Source organism: Bidens hawaiensis, unplaced genomic scaffold (assembly GCF_021521415.1).
Source record: "Bidens hawaiensis isolate Kalapana, Puna unplaced genomic scaffold, B.hawaiensis_p1.1 tig00004733_1, whole genome shotgun sequence".
NCBI classification, from domain to species: Eukaryota; Viridiplantae; Streptophyta; class Magnoliopsida; order Asterales; family Asteraceae; genus Bidens; species Bidens hawaiensis.
In genome coordinates, this window is record NW_027491292.1 from 1,733,213 (window position 1) to 1,753,173 (window position 19,961).

Here is a 19,961-nt window from a genome sequence, read left to right on the forward strand (position 1 = left end):
GAGGCACGTAAGTGTAAAGCTAAGGGTAAAGTTGTTGTGGTTGATGAACCCAAAAAGAAAAGAACCAGAAGGGGTTGGTGAAAACTGCATCAACAAATCCAAGATTTGCATCAATCTTGAGACCAATGATACAACAAGTACAATCTTTGATTCATCCTCCACAACAAGGTCCTGCTACTACAAGCCCCATTATGTCTATTGGAATAGTGCTGAGGCCTACATAGATGGTTCCATTCATGTCTTTTAACAGACCACAAGGTCCTTTGATGCCTGTTCATCATGGTTTCTACAATTTACACAACACAACATCAAATGTATCATTTGATGAATTTGATACACTTACAAGAGAACTAGATGCATGTTGATCATCAATTTCAATAATCAATGTGTTCTGATCAGAAACAAATGATGAAATGGTTACAGTTTTTGAAGAACAAGAATGATCAGTTGAGAGCCCTAGTGGCTGCTCGGGAGAGGGGGGGGGGGAGTAAATTAATAAAACGGATGAGGTGATTCTTCAGTTACAATGCAAGGATGACATGTTAAAGAAACTGAAGTATTGGGATCATGACGATGATCCTGAAGCGGGTCATTCGGATCAGCAACCAGGTGCTTCAACATCAGTCCAATGCCCGTTGAGGGGGGAGTCAAGCGGTAAAGAGTTGGTGGTTTATCATGATTCAAATGAAGTCCAACCCGTCAACACACGTAAAGTAAAGATGATTCTATTTGTTGACATGAGTTGTGACGAGCATGGTGAACGCGGACGAGATTGAACAAGGCGAGTTTGCTGACCACAATTTAACAAAAGAACAAATCGCTATAGTGTTGATTTGAATAAATAGGATGTGGTAGAATTGTAGAATATGGAGGATATGGAAGTTGAGGATGCTGATGATGTGGAGGTTGTTCCAGGTATTCCATCTTGGGATACTTTTTACGATGATGTGTAAATGGAGGATGTTACGGCCGAGGAATATCTCGATATGTATAGAAGAAACAATACTGACGAAGGGATTCCTTTCTTCACTACAGAGCATTATCAGAAGGCTGAGGAAAGTTTGAGTAAAGAGAAAGAAAAAGTGAAAGGAAAGAGGCCAAAACTAGAACAAATTTCAGATGGTTTGTTTCAGTACAATGCGATGAAACTAAGCAAGTGGATAGAGACTTTGAGGTATGCTCAGAAGCAGATTATCTACAGTCGAAGGTCATATTGTCAACATACTATGAAAAAGATTGTGTTTGTGAAGATGGTTAATGGGGATAATGTATCGTGGCTGTACGAGCCCGAGCTGAAAGTTTGCATTGTTAAATGGGAGAATGGGCTTCAGTATTTCCAACATTTTACTGATATTCTTTTGATGTCGCGTTGGGATGTTAGTACATTGGCATTTAGACCTTTCATGAATCATGGGAATAATCAGTTGATTGAATGGTTCTATCGTTGTTCGGTCCACGAGCTTAGTTACGGTTTCAAAATTTTCAAGCCCCAGATGCCTAAATGACAGTATGTTGATGAAATTGATCCTTGCACTGGGTGGAGAAAATTGATATTAAAGGTGAAACCGCCGCGTACTTTGAAGAATGTTCCGTTGAAGATTTTTCCACCAAGTCTTTATAAGAACTTTTCAATCGGTGGTAATATGATGATGAGACAAGCGAAGCCTTGATTGTGCTGGGATCAGGAGATAAGATAAATTTTATACGGATTTTATATCCGATCTGGTTGGTTAACTTGTTTGAGTCTGAAACGATGTTCGATTCAATAATTGGATCAGATGGGCGCACAATAAAGATAATGAGCTGGCTATGCAATTCCAACGAGTTGTACGTGTTTGTCATGCATTTGGGATGTATAGCTATGCTGATAGGAAAACCAACCGTTTCAAGATATGATGAACAACAAAGCTACAGACGATGGGGAGTTTGTTGATACATCATTAATCGTCTCGTTCTTTGTTTATCGTGTTTTGTATTAGTTTTAATGTACATGGGTTAGATTGCATTTAGTGTAAAGTACATTAGCTATAGATAGTATAGCGAATGAATAGTTTTGGTTCCTCATTCGTTAGGGAATGTTACTGAACGAGATGATAACGTATAAGGCCATTCGCTAGTGGTATGTCTTGTGAATGGCGTAGCGCATGTGGCTCATTCGCTATGCTTGTATAGCGAATATGACATCGTATCCTATATAAACCATTGCATCTTATTGAATTATAACGGTTGTGATTTATTTGTTATTTCCTCTCATTACTTTGCCGAATTTCTCTTTCAGCACACACGCTAACACACAGTAGACCTAATCATTAACACTTGATTATATCAGTGGACTAGATCCCACAGTAACAAATCATAATGATCTTCACATGATTTCTCATCATTGTGACGCGCAGACTAATGTGTGTCAATGCTCTCCTCGCAACACACGAGATCATTTAATAGTTATTTACTATTTACTAACCTGAAAATGATGAATGATTACATTCTTGAACCTTGGGTGTGTTTAAGTTAATTGGTAAAATCATTTAATTGTTTAACTCGTTAAAGTAATTGTTTTGAACAAAACTTGTTAGTGTGATCAATTTCTGGACAAAACTTCATAACTGTTTCCTTATAATTATTTTATAAATAGTTAACTAAATGAACAAACATATAATGTTAGCCACATGTTCCTTTGGATTCGATACTTGACTTACTATGTCTATAGATTAATACGGTTTTCACATGACTAGCACGACACGGTCATCATGTCCTCCTATAACGCCCAAGTACATCTGGTCTAATCAAATGTAAAATCGGTTTATTCATAATTACTCTAGTTATGATTTCCCAATTAATCTTATATATGATGAAAATAATTACTCTAGTTATACAAATAGTTACGCTAGTTATACATATACATACTTACTCAAATTAGCCTCACCATAATTAAAATATATTATTTTATAATTACTCTAGTTATTCAAATAAATATTCTAGTTATATTATGCTAATTATAACTAAGTTAAACTAAAATAGTTACACTATAATGATATTTGTTCTTGTTATACAAAGTAGAGTACTCTAATTGTATATAAAATCACACTTGTTAATTATAACAGATTTGACATATTTACAATGTTATCACCACGTCCTTTCTTTTATTCGCTTCCAATGCTCGGCATGATAATCTCATTTGTGCATTACCATACCCCTTATTATTATTTTATTTATTAGTTTATTATTAGGAGTATTTTCAGTGAACGAATAATCACCTACCATTTTCGCTAGTATACTGTGTCATTTCAAGTAATACTTCTCCTTCTCCATGCATCGACATCACTACCTACGTCACTTATTGATTTTATAGTTACAACTTGCTCTCCTATAAAATATTAAGAAATTGAACACAATTTATAATTTCAATAAAATAATAAATAAATAAGGACCCTCTCTCTTTCTCTTTTCTCTGTCTTTATATTCCGTTGATTGTTTTCTTAAATTTGTTGATCGAGGGTCTAATTCTTTTATGCTCTCCCTTCATCTTGAACTCTACCAACACTTTCCTTTACACGATGCGAGGAGAAGTGAGTCTCTCTCTCTCTCACGCGCGCGCACACACACACTCACACAACATGCAAATGTATATATACATATACTAATATAATTAACATGCACAAGGAAGCTGACATTCTTATGTTGTATTTAAGGTTATGTGGCCAAGACTGGTAGCTAATAAGCTACTAAGGAAAACATTAGGATCAAACAACTTTGTTGCGGACTTCCCAGTAAACGCATATTCTTTTCTTGATCTTCCAACATTGGATCTCGAACCTGTCCTGAGTCCTAAGGTTCTCATGACTGGTCACCATGATGCACAAAAGTTCAAGTAAGATGTCTATACAGAAATACGTACATGATTTTTATTTAAGACATCTTAGGCTAGGTTCAAATTTTGATTTTATTGATTTTTACCATAATCTCTTGAAAGTCACCTATTAGCGTAAGTTGCAATTACCTTATATTACCTAGGTATTGGTGGTACCGTGAGTTTTCTATTGGTGGGTTACATATATAGTTAAAAAGTAAACCTAAAAGTTGATGCACCTAACTGATTTATATAATTAATTTAATTTAAGAATTTATCCATTAACTGATTTTGTTTTGATTATAATATGAAGGATATTCGTTAGTACATGGAATGTTGGCGGGGTTGCACCTACCGAAGATTTAAATATTGATGATTTATTGGATACAAGCAATAGTACATGCGATATTTATGTGCTTGGGTAATCTTTTAGTAACTTAAAGAACAAGCTTGTTTTATAATTAAAATATTCTCATTGAACAAAGCAAATCTCTAACAACTGCACAATCCATGCATGCTTTTAAGGTTTCAAGAAGTGGTTCCTCTAAGAGCTTCCAATGTTCTTGGACCGGATAAGAAGAAAATATCGATGAAATGGAACTCCTTGATTAGGAGAACTCTAAACAAGAACTCACACGACCAATACTGTAATAACAATGACAATAACAATAATAATAACTTGAGCGAGAAACAACTACATGTGACAAAGGGAAAGAATAAAAATACTGAATATAGCATGATCCGTCCTGAATTTCGATGCCTGGTTAGCAAACAAATGGTTGGGATAATGATATCGGTATGGGTTCGCAGCGATCTTCATCCATTCTTCCAAAACCCTAGTGTCTCTTGCGTAGGTTGTGGCATCATGGGATGCCTTGGCAACAAGGTATAATTGTGTTCAAAATAAATTCTTAAAAATCAATTACATTTATCTATGACGAGTATTTTGCTAACCATGAGAACTCGTTATAGATAACTCAAGAGAAGTATGATTAGATAGCTTTTGTTTCGAATATGACAAATGTATATATTATAAACTCTATCTTTGGAACTACCATATATAAACCATGGTCCAAAATAGAATCTTCTTTGTTATTTCATGTAACCCCTAAACCTAAAATAGAAGTATGTAGGGTTTATCATTTCAGAAAAAGATAATAAAATGGTGAATCGCAACCATCAACTTTAAAATGTTCCATAGTAAGTTCGATTTAATCAATACACATGTATGTGTCTGCATATATGTATGTGCGTGCATGCGCCTCGAGTATCTTTTAACTTTTTGCATGTGGTGATTGATAGGGCTCGGTTTCAGTCCGATTTCAGTTTCACGAGACAAGTTTTTGCTTCGTATGTGTGCACCTAGCATCGGGAGGGAGAGAAGGAGATGAGAGAGTTAGAAACTCGAATGTCACAGAGATTATTTCACGAACAAGTTTTCCAACAGCCATGGGACCGTCACTTGACTTGCCCAAAACTATTCTAGACCACGAGTATGTTTCCAATTCACAACTAATTATTTGAAAACCAAAAATTTAAAATATATATCACATAATTGGTCAAAACTCCACTTTATGAACCTTTATTTCATGAGTATATATCATATTCATTGACGATAAACTGAAAGAGATCGTTTGTTTGTAGGAAAACAACGAATATCGCGTTTTGAAAAAAGTTAATAAGTTGCTATCGAATATAACAATTTTTATTTATTTTGTCATCTGCCAATCATATTTGCTTTATACTTTAAACCAAGTTGGATTAATTTACCTGCAAATATTAAACTAATAACAAGAATGCGACACAAAAAATCAACAAGTGATCCTCAATTTATTTAAGTTTTGATGTTTTTGTATCGTCGTTTTCGTATGAAGTCGGCTGATGAATATTAAACTACCTTTACAAGAACAAATTATCTTACTGATCACATGTTTTTTTTTTTTTTTTTAAGTTTTTTATTAACCACCAAAATGATACTAATAAATGGTTTATGAAAAAATTAAGAAGAAAGGTATTTATATTATTTAATTTCTGTCGTTAATTTGTGAGGAGCTTTCAAGTTTTAACGAAAAGAAATATAGCTTGGTTTTAATAATGGCTCATTTGAAACCCCATCTTCAAAGATCTCTTTTAAACTTTATATTAAAAATTACCTGAAAGAAAAGTGTTATAAAGAGTTTTACTTTTTGTGGTAATTATTTTGTATAACCCATTTAAGTTTTGTTTTACATAACGCTATCAAACCAGTCGTCTTACTGATTAATTAGTCAGATCAGTCAAACCAGAATTAAAAACCTGTTAACCTCATAGGTAACTTAGAATGATATTTAAATTATATAACTATAAATACTATATTAAATGTTATTTATATTTAAACTGACTGAAATTAATATAAAAACTCATTCTTAATCACATGTTTTTAATTAAAGTTTAAATATTGTGGTCCACAATTAAAGTTAATAAAAAATGTAAACATGTATATAACATTTTCTCTCTTCTGAAAAATAGATAAAAATTCGTAAAAAATATTAAAAAATAGCAAAAAAATGTTTTTTTTTTATTTTTCGATGTTTTGTATTAAATGTAACAACACATATTACGTGTGTAACAAAAAAAACGATATTACATAGGATTTTCACAACTCAAGTGGGTTTTCATTTTATACTTCCCCTATAGGGGATATTTTGAGAACTGTGTTGAGTTTTAAGAACTTAAGAACTCAATTCTTAGCCACACATTTTATTAAATGGACTGGATTGTGTGGTTGAGATTAAATCTGACTAAAAAGTCAAAGTAGGAGAGAGAATAAAGTTGTAAGTGATTACACTAATTTTTACGTTCGTTTTTTTTTGAACGGCGACTTTCTCGGTTAAGTGATAACGCGACCGCATTCGCGGCCCCATCACCCTCGGTCCAGACTATGTTGACATTATCGGGACCCATGCTGGAACCTAAGGATCATTTGGCATTCCCGGTAAAACCCCCGCTCACCCCGCCCGAAGGCAAGACAGGTTTTATGCATCAGGGAAAATCCGGTCGGCATCAGGGATCGAACCCGGGTCTCCCCGTGTCTTCCCATCCTTTGCCTGGCCATTTGGGTGTAATAAGTCGTCTCGGCGCGTAAAAAATTCTGTAATTTTTTTACGTATATGTAACCTACATATATTACGTATGTGTAAAAAAATTTCAAAAAAAAAATTGTTACACTGAGTTCTTTCGAGTTCTTAAAACTCAAAGGGGTTCTCATTTGAAATCTCCCCTATATATATATATCATAAGTTTAGTAAAATGCAAATGCCATATTAATAAAAAAATAAATAAAAGATAACACATACTTAATGATATAGTGAAATCAACATCCAAATTATCTTGTCTCATGCTATAAAATCAACATTCAAGACATAGAAATATTACAAAAAAAATTTAAACTTTTACGGTAACATCAAAAGTAAATACTTAAAAGAAAAACTTGCAATCTCTATGGAACACTTGGTACTATAAAAGTGTGTATACAATTTGATGTTATTATTCACAAAAATCGATTAAACACTAAAATATAAATCATACCTGATAATTGCAAACGATGAACATATTTGATGTTGTTTGGATTATGAAACCGACAAATCATGAATAGTCGATTATAGACGAGGCGAAGAATCTGGTTACAAACGATGGGAAGCGTTATAATTTTTGAACGAAGCATGTGTCTTTTAAAGAGGAATGATGAACAATTTAAACCTAGTAAATTTAATAAGTTTTTTAATTCTAACAATAATTAAAATAATTAATATCATAATTACATTAATAAGTTACAAAAATATAAAAGTCAACATCATTTATTAAATTTTAATATGAATATGTGAAAATTAGATTTATGGAAGGTTGATGACATAGAAGCCTATGTAAACAACCAAGGTGAAGGACATGTGGACAAAATTGTGTTGATTTAATATATTAGTTAGATTTCTAAAAATAAAAAAATGAAGAAAATAAGATAAAGCTATAAATCTTTACAAATGAAAGATATTAAAGACTTTCAAGACTATTTGGGTAATATATCTAGAATTACAGAATCCGTATCTTATGTTAGAATGCTCTCTCATTTTAACAAGAACATGTGGGTTCAAATCCAAAAACCATATAATAAATTTAATAACTTTGGGTTATCAAATTGCTCAAAAAAGGAAAAAAAAAAAACTTTGGGTTATTTTTGAATTAAAATTAGGTTCTCGTTTAAGTACTTATCATGGTCTTGTGGACTAATTGGTGTATTTTGATTTCTAATGTTGTTTGTACTAGTGCCTAGCGGCTTGCCAGATTTGCCTTTTCTTTTAAAGTCGTCGTTCGAAAGATAAAAGAAGATATATTTCAAAAATGTTTCCCAAAGAAGAATAATTCTATGCCGGTTTAAACCTCTTAACAGAACCGTAGGTCCAATTCAAAGCAGTGTTCTAAATGGCTTGTTTTCTTAGATGGATTATATGTTGTTGACAATTGACAAAAAAACAAACTTGAGGTCAATAATTTTTGTCAATTATAATATTAATAACCGCCCCAAAGAGATGATTGCTTGATTGATTTGCTTGGTATCTATAGCTTATAAAATGTGTGCAAGTTGATATTATATTATTGTTATTACTGGATGATTAAAACATGTTCATTATTTAAAAGAAGCAACCATTCATGTTAGTCAGTGAATTGTTTATTTTTTTCTAGGAGTTTACTTGAAAATTATGATACCAATTTAGAAAATATACTTTGAAAAATTCCACTAAATCATCCGCAAAAGTATGTATGTTTTGTTCATGTAGTTTTCTTTGACAACAGTCGTGTTATCTTGCTGGGAGATTTAAATTATAGGATTTCGTTGCCAGAAAGCGAAACAAGATTACTAGTTAACCGAAAGGATTGGAATACGCTGATTGAGAATGACCAGGTAACTTAATAAAAACCGTAAAATTTCAAGCATGTCATATTTAAGTTCAAAATCTATTACAACTTTATACAACATTTTAATTTAAGATTTAATATAATCGAATTCGGGTTGATTGTGGTCTTTGAATATCTAAAGCTTCGAATGGAACTCATGGATGGACAATCATTTGAAACATGGCATGAAGGAACTATAAGTTTTGCTCCTACTTACAAATATCAACTTAACTGTGATGAATATTATGGTTGTGGTTATTTGGGTACCAAACCCAAGAAGAAACGTGCTCCTGCATGGTAGCTTCTCTCTTTAATTTCATGCATCAATGATTTCTTTATGGTATGATATTTACATTATTGTGTTTATAGGTGTGATAGGATAATTTGGACGGGTGAAGGATTAAAGCAACTTCTTTACACAAGAAGCGAAACCAGATTGTCAGATCACAGACCTGTAAAAGCTATGTTTTCTGTTGAAGTTAAAGTATCACGAACAAGGTACCAAAGCATTTGTTTATCAGAGAGGTTTGGACGTCGACCCAAAACCAATTTAGATTTCCATTCTGATGATGAGTACTCTGGCCGCTTAAGCTTCCATATCAAGAGTAAAATGACCCCGTGATAGTGATCACCTGCGATTTTATCTAAAATATTTAACTAGTGAAACAAAACTATGTAAATAGAGTTTCGGGTTTCAGCTATACTATTGTTGTGCATGCTACTCAAACCAAAGAATTCCGCCATCATTTTTCTTGGAGTAATATATGTAAATACGAATGTTTGAGACATTACATATATAATATTATTTGAAAAATAAAAGGTTTGACGTTTGTTGTTTCTTTCCACAACTTTGATACCAATGTGATTGTAATTGCCCTAATTTTAGCGGGTTCTTGCATAGCACTCGAAATGGTTCAGATCCGTAATGAATTGCATGAACCTATTAAGGAAATACGATGGGTTTGAATATGAAGCATTACATAAAAGGTAACTAGGGTCTAGGTAGGCATGTTCAAAACGGTTTGGGACTAGGAACCGGAACCGGTTCCTAACCGGTTCCTATATTCAAAACCCCCTTTTAAACCGGTTCCAGGCTCGAACCGGTTAGGGAACCGAACCGGTTCTCCCACCCTCGGACCCCTAACCTATCTAACCGGTTCTTACCGGTTCTTAACCCGGTTCCTGTACCGTAACCGGTTCCAACCGGTTACAGTGTAAAATTTTTTTTTTTTTTTCGTTTTTCGTTTGCGATTTGGATTCTAAACTACGATTCGTATTTGTATAACATGAAAAATAAAAAAAACAATTAACATAAAAATAAACAATTAACTGATGAAGAAAAGACAACTACTGAAGATGTTTGCCACTGAAGACAACTACTGAAGGTTGCCACTGAAAGTTGCGACTTCTTCCTCGGAATTACTTGTAGAAATGCCTTCTTGTTCGTCGTGCACTCGAACATCAAGTGGTGTTTCATCTTCGAGAGTGGTTACGTGTTGAATACGATCGATTGAGTCCAAGTGATCCTTTAAGCAAATGCACATCTCCACCGACTCCGAATTTAGTCTTGTTTTTCTCACCAATATTACCCTGCCACTAAGAGAAAAAGCGGATTCCAAAGCTACCGTAGAAGCTTGGACGGTTAGTAAATCATGGGCCATGGTGGCAAGAATCGGAAACTCGGTTTCCTTTACCTTCCACCAAGCCAAAACATCAAAAGTGTCATATTCCTCTTCGGATAAACCGGTAGAGTAATCATTTGCACTATACCTTCCTAGTTCGCTTGAAGGGGTGTTACCCCTTTGTTTTTTAGCCGTTACGTTGCGAACGGTGTTCATAAGGCTAATCATGGGATCTCGTACTCTAGTAGCACTTGAACTTGATGAAGACCCCCCCGGCATAGGCATGTGTATGTTTGACCCATATTTATTTAAATAAAAGTCATACATAAATTTAAAATTCAAGTTAAAATCATTTTTTGCCTCTGTTGAAAAGTTTGGGTCAACTTCATGCATATCTAAGGCTGAAAAAATTTCTTCTATCACACATTCAACCCCTGTAATATTTAACATTGGGTTTAAAGCGGCGGCGCAAGTAAAAACCGGTGGCAATTCAAGAAAGTATTTTTTTAATTTAAACTTCATTGGTAATATGATGTTTGAAAACATTGGACTTTTATTTTCAAATTCTTTAAGATTGTTAACGATTAAAAATAACTCCGAAAGAACCAAGGGACTTGTCGGATAATACGTTCCCGATAGTTTCGTAGTTGATGTTTTAAAAACTTCAAGAAAAGTCGATAAGTCATTGATAATTTCCCATTTCTCATTTGAAAAGGGGATTGCCAAATCATTCTCGGCAAGACTAGAATGAAACATTTGTAAAGTTTCTATTTGTTTCAAAGCACTTTAAAACATTATGCAAGTGGAATTCCATCGATGAGGTACATCCCAATTTGCTCTCAAAGCTTTTCTTCCCGTATCTTTACAAAATTTTCTATATTCCATTTGTCTTTTTTTACTTTTCTTAAAAACTTCATGTATCATTAGTCTAAAATCGTTTATAACCGATGTAACCTCATCCGAAGCAAGTCCGTCTTGCACGATTAAATTAATGATATGTGCAACACACCTTGAGTGAAAAAATACACCATTGCAAATCAGCGTATATTTTAATTTTAATTTATCAACCGCCGATGTATTATTCGACGCGTTATCAAATGCCATTGAAAATATTTTATTTTCTAGTTTTTAAGTTTTTATAACATAATCTAAAATTTCAAACAAATTATCTCCCGTATGTGGATACTCAAAGAGTTCGAAAGCAATGGTGCGTTTCATCATTTCCCACGATGACGGGTCTACCCAATGAGCGGTGACACAAAGATAAGATTCGGGTAGACCATGTGGAGCCGACCAAATATCACTAGTTAAGTTTATTCCCGTATTTATATTTTCAAAATATGCAATTAGTACCTCTTTGGCCTTCTTCCACAATTTTAAACAATAACGTTTAAGAGTATGACGACTTACGTGAGTGTATTGTGGTTGAAGCGTATCTCGAATCATGGCGGTTAAGCGAGGGTTGTCGAAGTGGCTAAACGGCAAAGCTTCTTGAATCACAAACTTCGCCATACGATCTTGAACTCGATCAATTTGGTATGTAAATATTCCGCCGTCACTATCCATTTGCGTTTGTTGCGAATCGACGTTCTTTTTCAACGCCTTGAAATACGTTTTTTCGATGTGTTTCTTCAAATTTGAATTCGAAAGTGGGTTTAAATAAATCCCACAAAACTTGCACCGAGCCTTCAATGAATGGTCACTCAATTCAACCAAATCCCAATTGCACCAAATCTCTTGATTACGATTATGAGGTACAATACGAACGAAACTTGGTTCGGCGTTGGAACCTTGACCAACCGATGATTGTGAGGCAGCCATAACAACAAATATGAATATAGAAGAAGAGAAAACAAGAGATTAGAGAACTCAAAACGTTGTAATAGCGTTTTTTTGTATTTTTTTGCGTTCGGGTTTGCGTTTTGAGTGTTGTGATGAACCCATGACACCAAATACCTATTTATATTAGTAGTTGGGTGCTTGGGGGAGCCAAAAAACGGCTATTTTTGACCCCAACGGTCAAAAAACGGCCAAAAAATGATTTCCAACGGCTATATTCGATCCAACGGCTAGAACCGGTTAGGAACCGGTTTCGGATGGTTCAGTTCCAGAACCGGTTCCGGTTCGGTTCCGGTTCCTACCCGCCCCCACTCAGAAATGCAAGAACCGGTCACGGATCATCGGGTTGAATCAGATAGGGTCCGGTTCCTACAAAAAACGGGTAGGAACCGGTTCGGGTCCGGTTCGGGTCCAGGAACCGGTTTCGTTGAACATCTCTAGGTCTAGGGCCCACAAATATCAACTTTTTTTATTGACAAAGAATCTCATATGTAAACCTACCTTTTCAGGGCTATGTCCAAGGTCCATTACTCGACCGTCGCGAGACCGTATTCTCCTGATGCGCAAGAACCGGATGGAATCTGTAAACCCTCGCCCCCTTGTCGAGTTCGAATCCGGTATTAAAGCTCAGATGTGTCCCTTTACCTAGATATCTTTCGAACTGGCCCAAGTGAGAATCGAACATGCGTCTCCACTAAGAGAGGGCATGCATCACACCACTAGACCAACTTAACTTGTTGCAAACAACCTAGTAATAGAATTTGGTACAAGTGAGGGGCCACATGCCATGTCACCTTCACGCTCACAAGCTCGATGAGCGGGAGAGAGAACCCTCTTTGTGGGGAAGCTAACCGGTGTCATTGTGTGCAAAAAGTAGGTCTTTGGTTTGGTTATTTCATTATCGTAGTGGATAGGCCTCTTAGTCTCAATCTACTGGGAGAGTTTATTAAAGCCACATTGAAGCTTAACATGTTTTAAAACTTAACAAAAGTCCCATGTTGAATATGGATATCGTGTTTAAAATCTTCGAACTTGTTTTGTTGGATAAGCTTTTAATTTGGAAAACTCGGTGTTTGAATGTTATTTTTTTCGATTATGTTAAGTATTTTGGTACCAGTCAGTCGCTAACCGCCCTCGAACCCAATACTGTTCGTGCGGGAGGTGAGGGTATTGCTGGTTGTTATTAACATTTTCAGTATCAATATACCTTTTATTTTGCAAATCTGAATCAACTATAAGTGCAGTTGTATTGATTTTATACCGGTGGCTATTTACATCCTTATTTTTTTGTTGGCTCTCTTGTTGTTGATCATTTAAGTCACTACTCTTTAATGTTGGTCTAGCACATTTTTACATTACTTACCCACTCCGCCCCTGTGCAAGTATCTTTACGTAAATGAATGTAGGTAAGTATCACACTATCTTCGGGTTTTTCTTTTTCAAACTAGTAGGTTTTATCAAAATAAAGTGGTTCTAGGTGTATGACATGTAAAACCCACAAATTTAGGTCTAAATTTGACAAATTTAAAGATAAAGGATAAAAAATATTTATGAGATAAGTAAGGGGGAAAATATAATAAGGAAAAGAAAGCATTTTTATGTTAAGTAAATAAGTAAGGAAACTCCATCCCATATAAAAAGTGGGAAAGAAATGGAAGCACTTTATAAGGAAGGAGTTTTCCATGGTAATGTTCTTATGTAGCTAACCACTCTCACTAGTTCTAGCAGAGGGTGCGAAGCACCCGATGCGCACGGACTCGGGCAATGGGCGTAATGTGGCGTTTTGATGGCGAAATTGGCACGCTCGCATCGCTGCGAGCCGCATAAGGGCCGCTTTAGTATTTTTGAACTATGAAAGAGAGATCGAGACATGACGAGCTACCAAAGACTAGGGTTAAAAAATGAAATTTTTGGTTTTCAAGACCCATCGCGCTACGCGATGGGTAGATAGTAATGATCATCGCGTTACGCGATGCAATTTTCGAGAAAGTTAGAAAAAGGGGGCCTCGCACTATGCGATGGTCCAAGTTAAAGGAGGCATCGCGCTACACGATGACCACGTTAAGAAATCAGTTTCACGTGTCAACATGTGGCAGGATCTCAACGATTGCGGCGTCGCACTACGCGATGGCCGAGGGGAAAGCCCCATCGCACTACGCGATAGTGGCCAAAGTTTTCTTATAAAAGGGGAGTTACGGGCTTGAAGTTATTCATCCCAAAAACACCTTTTCTTTCACACACATAACATTGGGAAGTGTGCCCGATCGTTGTGAAGCTCCGAAGTCCTGATTTCTCATGATTGTGCAAGAATTGGAGTTCTGACACTCAGTAGATTGATTACGCGAGTTAGAAGCAGGTTTCTAACGGTTTAAAGTTTCAATACGTGATAAGGAAGTATAAGTGCTGCCCGTACAAAGCTTAGGCAAATAAAAATACCCGCAGAAGGTAGGGGTTCTAGTTAAGTTATTATTTTATTATATATGGCTCAGACCCTAGTTAGTGGTACCTTGATCATATAAATAAGTGAAATGTAGCTTTCATAAGATAAGATTATAGATGCAACATTATTCTTTATTTTATATAAAGATATTTCTTATGAAAGAAGAAATTTGATATATACGTTTCTTCATGATGAAGAAACGTAGCATATAAATGTTCTATAAAAGAAATGAATATCAAGGTAAAGGTTATGAAAATAGACTAAAGGTCTAAAGCTAGATCATAGATCTAGTTATTTATAAAATGTTATTCTCGTACTATAGGTCTGAGATACAGGTCAAGTATTTTTCAGTGAGATACATTGAATACAACAAAAGGTGAATACGTCCTACCTTTTTATGAATGTGTTTTACGACGTGAATACGACTAAATGTATTATCTTTTTAAAGATATTTACTCTTTAAACTATGAACTGTTATCCATATGTAAAAGAGTTATGAAAGTAATTACATGAGAGTTGGTTCAAATCCTCTAAAACGTTTTGATACAAGGTAGTACTAAACACTCAGGCTAAAATACACATGTGTTTGGATCCTTACATATATATACTGTAGTGGGCACACTATAGACCTACTAACCATGAGGCAAGTGACTGTCTCTAGGGCGAGTGAAGTCCGATTATGTAGTTTGTGTGTATGTTTAGTTCCGATGAGATGGGATTGAGATACATTGAGTCGTTGAACGCAATTGGTGTTGTGTCATAACAAACTGTGAAAACTTTTTTTGAGTCAGCGTGTTCACCAGCATATAGCTGACGTATTTTCAAACTGTTTTCAGGTAACCCGGAGTAATGTATAGTGGTGAATTTTCCAGTGGAGATAGAAGATCACTAGGCATAGAATGCAGCTAGTGGCTCAGCTAATTTTGTAATGATTCATATGTAAAACTTGTTTTTAAACACTTAATTTTGTAAAACAAACAAGGGTATTTAATTCCCTATGTTATAAAAGTAAATATTTTAAATTAACACTTTCCGCTGCAAACTTTGATAAATTGACACAAATGGTCCAACTATGAGTCACACGCCTTGTAACATCCTAAAATTTTTAATGTTGAATAAAGAAAGTTACGTTTAGTGATTTCGCGTTATTAATTAATTAATATCGAGTAAGGAGCGGATCATGGACTTAGATTAATTGAGATGGGTTAAATGAGAATGGGCCTTAGGTCCATGGGCTTTAAGGGATATAAATATCCCCTAAACCCTAAACCATCATTCATTTCCATCTTATTCTCTAACACACTCCAAAACACACACACACCACACACCGCCATACGGCCGGCGGCCGAGGGAGAGGAACGAACAAGATCCGAGAGAGTGAACGATTAGTTGTGATTAAACAAGTTAAACGAGATCCAAACGAGCACAAAAAGGTATGTTCTTGACCTTTAAAGTTTAAAGATCCAAGCTTTATAGTATATACGGGGTATATATACGACCGAAAACGGTTAGGGAACGTAGTGGGTGATGTCGAACCATAACAAGGGTGTTAAAATCGCCAAAATGCTTGATGAAAACCAAACCCGTGGCTGAACTGGGTAACTTCGCCTTCAAAACGATAACTTCGCCTTCAAAACGATAACTTCGCCTTCAAAGCTTAACTTCGCCTTCAAGGCTTAACTTCGCTTACGGCCAAGTTCGCCTAACTGGTAACTTCGCCTGAGGCTAAGTTCGCCTAAGGTTTAACTTCGCTTACGACCAAGTTCGCCTAACTGGTAACTTCGCCTGAGGCTAAGTTCGCCTAAGGTTTAACTTCGCCTAAAGCTAAGTTCGCTTAAGGTTTAACTTCGCCTAAAGCTAAGTTCGCCTAAGGTTTAACTTCGCCTAAAGCTAAGTTCGCTTAAGGTTTAACTTCGCCTAAAGCTAAGTTCGCTTAAGGTTTAACTTCGCCTAAAGCTAAGTTCGCCTAAGGTTTAACTTCGCCTAAAGTTAAGTTCGCTTAGAAAATAAATTAAAAACCAAAAGGAAAATGTGTTAAGACAGTTAATGTAAATAAAATTTTTACATTAACTGGTAACTGGTAACTTAGCCTAACTGGTAACTTCGCCTGAGGCTAAGTTCGCCTAAGGTTTAACTTCGCCTAAAGCTAAGTTCGCTTAAGGTTTAACTTCGCCTAAAGCTAAGTTCGCCTAAGGTTTAACTTCGCCTAAAGCTAAGTTCGCTTAAGGTTTAACTTCGCCTAAAGCTAAGTTCGCTTAAGGTTTAACTTCGCCTAAAGCTAAGTTCGCCTAAGGTTTAACTTCGCCTAAAGTTAAGTTCGCTTAGAAAATAAATTAAAAACCAAAAGGAAAATGTGTTAAGACAGTTAATGTAAATAAAATTTTTCCAAGCTGACCTGGCAGCTCGACCCCAGCCAGGGGCTCTGCCCCTTGGACCCTGCTAGGGACTGCCGCCCCTAGACCCCGCTGCCAGGGGCGCTGCCCCCGGACCCCCGTTCGTTGTGGGTACTAGTTAAGACTAGAAAGATGATATGAGTAGTGATAGTTAATTGATACGTATACTTGTTATACAGTCAGCCGTGCACAACTGAAGAAAGGGATTACGATTAACGGTGAACGTAACCGCATTCAGGTGAGTTTCTAGCCCTACTTCTGTGTTATGTTTTCGGGGCTGTGTGCATACTCGATATGTTTGTTAATACACTTATCCTAAGTTATAAGTGTATGCCTTATATGAATGATGTGAAATGTATGAATGATTTCTTGTCAGTACGTGAACGATCTTCGGATATTGCACGTACTGTCAGGTTGTAGTGTTACGTATAAGGTAAGTATAATGTATTTGCTCATATGTATGAATGCGATAAAGTTAATAAACAAAGGAAAGGCATGGTTGTATGGTAACGAAGAGGGACCAGACCCTAATAATATCTGTGATGTTAGGGACCAGACCCTTATAATATCTGTGATGTTAGGAACCAGACCCTTATAATATCTGTGATGTTAGGGACCAGACCCTTATAATATCTGTGATGTTAGGGACCAGACCCTTATAATATCTGTGAGGTTATAGGGCAAAAGGCTCTTTAAAACGTATGATTATGTATGTAAAGAAAGTATGAAGGTAAGAATGAAAGTATATGCACTTATGTGTGTATGAAAGAAAGTTAAGAGGTTAAGTATGAAATGTAAGAAGGTATTGTATGATTATGTGATTAACTAGAACTCACTCAGCGTAGCTGACTTTTAGTATGCATGCAGGTGAGTAGGATGAGGCAGCTCGCTTGAGGAGACACGTGGCACCGAATAAGAGGCTGGCATCGGAAGACTCAAGACGTTTTAGTTTAATGTTTCGTTTATTTTGAAAGACAAAATGATGTTTTAAGACAAGACGTGTTTTGTTATGAAATGTTTTATGAAAGCTTTTATATTCCGCGAATGTTTTAATTAACTCTGATATTTAGAACTGCGTTTATGAGTAAATCCAACACGAAAGTAGGGCTACCGGTAACGGGGCCTTACACGCCTAGGCCCGAAGGCGGGGTGTGACATGACAAGAGTGTTGTAGGTTCTATGAATGGATCTCACAACTTGTTCTTGGGTCAATCCTTGTTGAAAGCTAGCGGAAATTACTTCCAACAAACAAGGATCTCGGATCTTGATTGTTTGATTATTTACTATATTTGGTAGGAAAGCAAGATAAGGTAGAGAGAGAAAGTGTAGTTAATGAAAATGTTTTTCAAAAGCTTGTAGTATGCGTGTCCATGCTTGCCTATTTATAGTGCTTGCATGGGCCCATACAATATATTCATTCAAAGCCTAATTTGCTTATTTACAAAGGACTCGGGCCAAAATATACAAAAAAACTAAACGAAAGCATATAAATTACAATCGTGAATTAAGGTAACACATACAAAAGACTTAAACATTTAATGGGCTTTACAATTTCCCTCTAGCCTTTAGTATTTGTAGTTGCTTCCGCCTCTAGTCCATTTCATACTCTAAGGCTTCGGAGATATCAATTAGTTGATTTTCAACAAGATATCAAACAAACGTGTTGAATCGCTAAACTATTTGATCTGTGTTTCCCTGAGCAGGGTCTTCAAGAGTATGCAGAGGAGACTTGTATAGTCTCATTATGTCTTCCTCGCTTAACACATTAGCTCGTACTCATCAAAGAAACGGAATGACTAGTACCCTTTGTAGTAGATCACTGCTTCACCCGTCTCACCATCAAAGTGCCAAGAAGTAGAACCTAAAAGTGTGCCGGGCCTAAATGGTTCTCCATGATAGATATAGGGCCCATCTTTTGGCATCTTGTACTTCCAGATATTTCGTCTTTTCTTCGTTGTGGCATCAATCTTGGTTGGGTGTTGTAGGTTCTTCCCATTTTGAGCTTGTAGTCGGGAAAGTCTTTGTCAGCTTGTATCTTGATGTGTCTCCTGAACCAACCATCTACCCCCAGTTCACCAAAACCATCTCCAACTGCTCTTGAAAAGCAATTCATGTCAAGGTGTGACAGTGTGTGCATCTGCCTGTGATTCAGATAGATTAGATCACCATTTTGACGTCGAATAGCCCAAGTCTCGTTGTTTGTGTGCCACTTGCAATAGAAAATAAGTGACTCGTAGTGAAACTTGTCGTTTCTGCATAGAATGCTATGGTGTTTTTAAATGCATTGCCACTTTCTCTTCATCAGTTTTAGGCTTGACATTTCAATGGCCACATGCGATATTGGCTCAGTAGAAGTAGCAGTAACTGTTAAGACTGGATCATCAGTAGTAGAAGTAGCAATAGTTGCAGGAATGGATGAACTTGCATCATCAACTTGATCAATTTCTGCATCTGCATCTTGCATAGGATCTTTATAAGCAAACAAGTAGTTAAAAACGTAATGAGAATCCAAGCTTCTGTCTTTGAAAAGGGATCCTGAACCTGCAGTTAAGTTGGGACCAGAAACAACATTAAAATCACCCTCGAGCTCAGCAACCATGTTCTGGATGTCCTTGGTTGCATCATCAGCATAGAGATCATCATGAGTAACAGCATCAACATCATCTTGTGGAACAGATTGATCACATACTCCATCACCGCCATCAATGTCACCATCACCACCATCGTCACCATTATCGGAGTCATTATCGTCATCATTCGACTCATCATCAGAATTTTCCTTATTATCCTTTATCTCTCCTTCCTCCTCCTCATCATCACTATCTTCACCATTATCATCTTCTTACCAACAACGCGACTAGCACCAACACCACCACCACTACCACCAC

The 19,961-nt window shown here is 36.1% G+C and overlaps 1 protein-coding gene across 1 annotated transcript; it reads left to right on the forward strand.

The window, feature by feature from the left end:
* The first annotated feature begins 3,515 nt into the window (after window positions 1-3,515).
* LOC143627758 (type IV inositol polyphosphate 5-phosphatase 9-like) lies at window positions 3,516-9,476 on the forward strand. The gene is made up of 8 exons (XM_077097512.1): window positions 3,516-3,569; window positions 3,693-3,871; window positions 4,164-4,271; window positions 4,376-4,736; window positions 5,153-5,343; window positions 8,678-8,786; window positions 8,922-9,076; window positions 9,149-9,476. The coding sequence occupies exons 1-8, from the start codon at window positions 3,558-3,560 to the stop codon at window positions 9,399-9,401; spliced, it is 1,368 nt and encodes a 455-aa protein (XP_076953627.1). The 5' UTR covers window positions 3,516-3,557; the 3' UTR covers window positions 9,402-9,476.
* Window positions 9,477-19,961: the final 10,485 nt, after the last annotated feature.

What these genes read in the sequence shown, in the direction of transcription:
- LOC143627758 (XM_077097512.1), top strand. An exon ending in TGGGATGCCTTGGCAACAAG is followed by an intron (nt 4,737 to 5,152) that starts GTATAATTGTGT and finishes GGTGATTGATAG; the next exon opens with GGCTCGGTTTCAGTCCGATT. An exon ending in AAGAAACGTGCTCCTGCATG is followed by an intron (nt 9,077 to 9,148) that starts GTAGCTTCTCTC and finishes TTGTGTTTATAG; the next exon opens with GTGTGATAGGATAATTTGGA.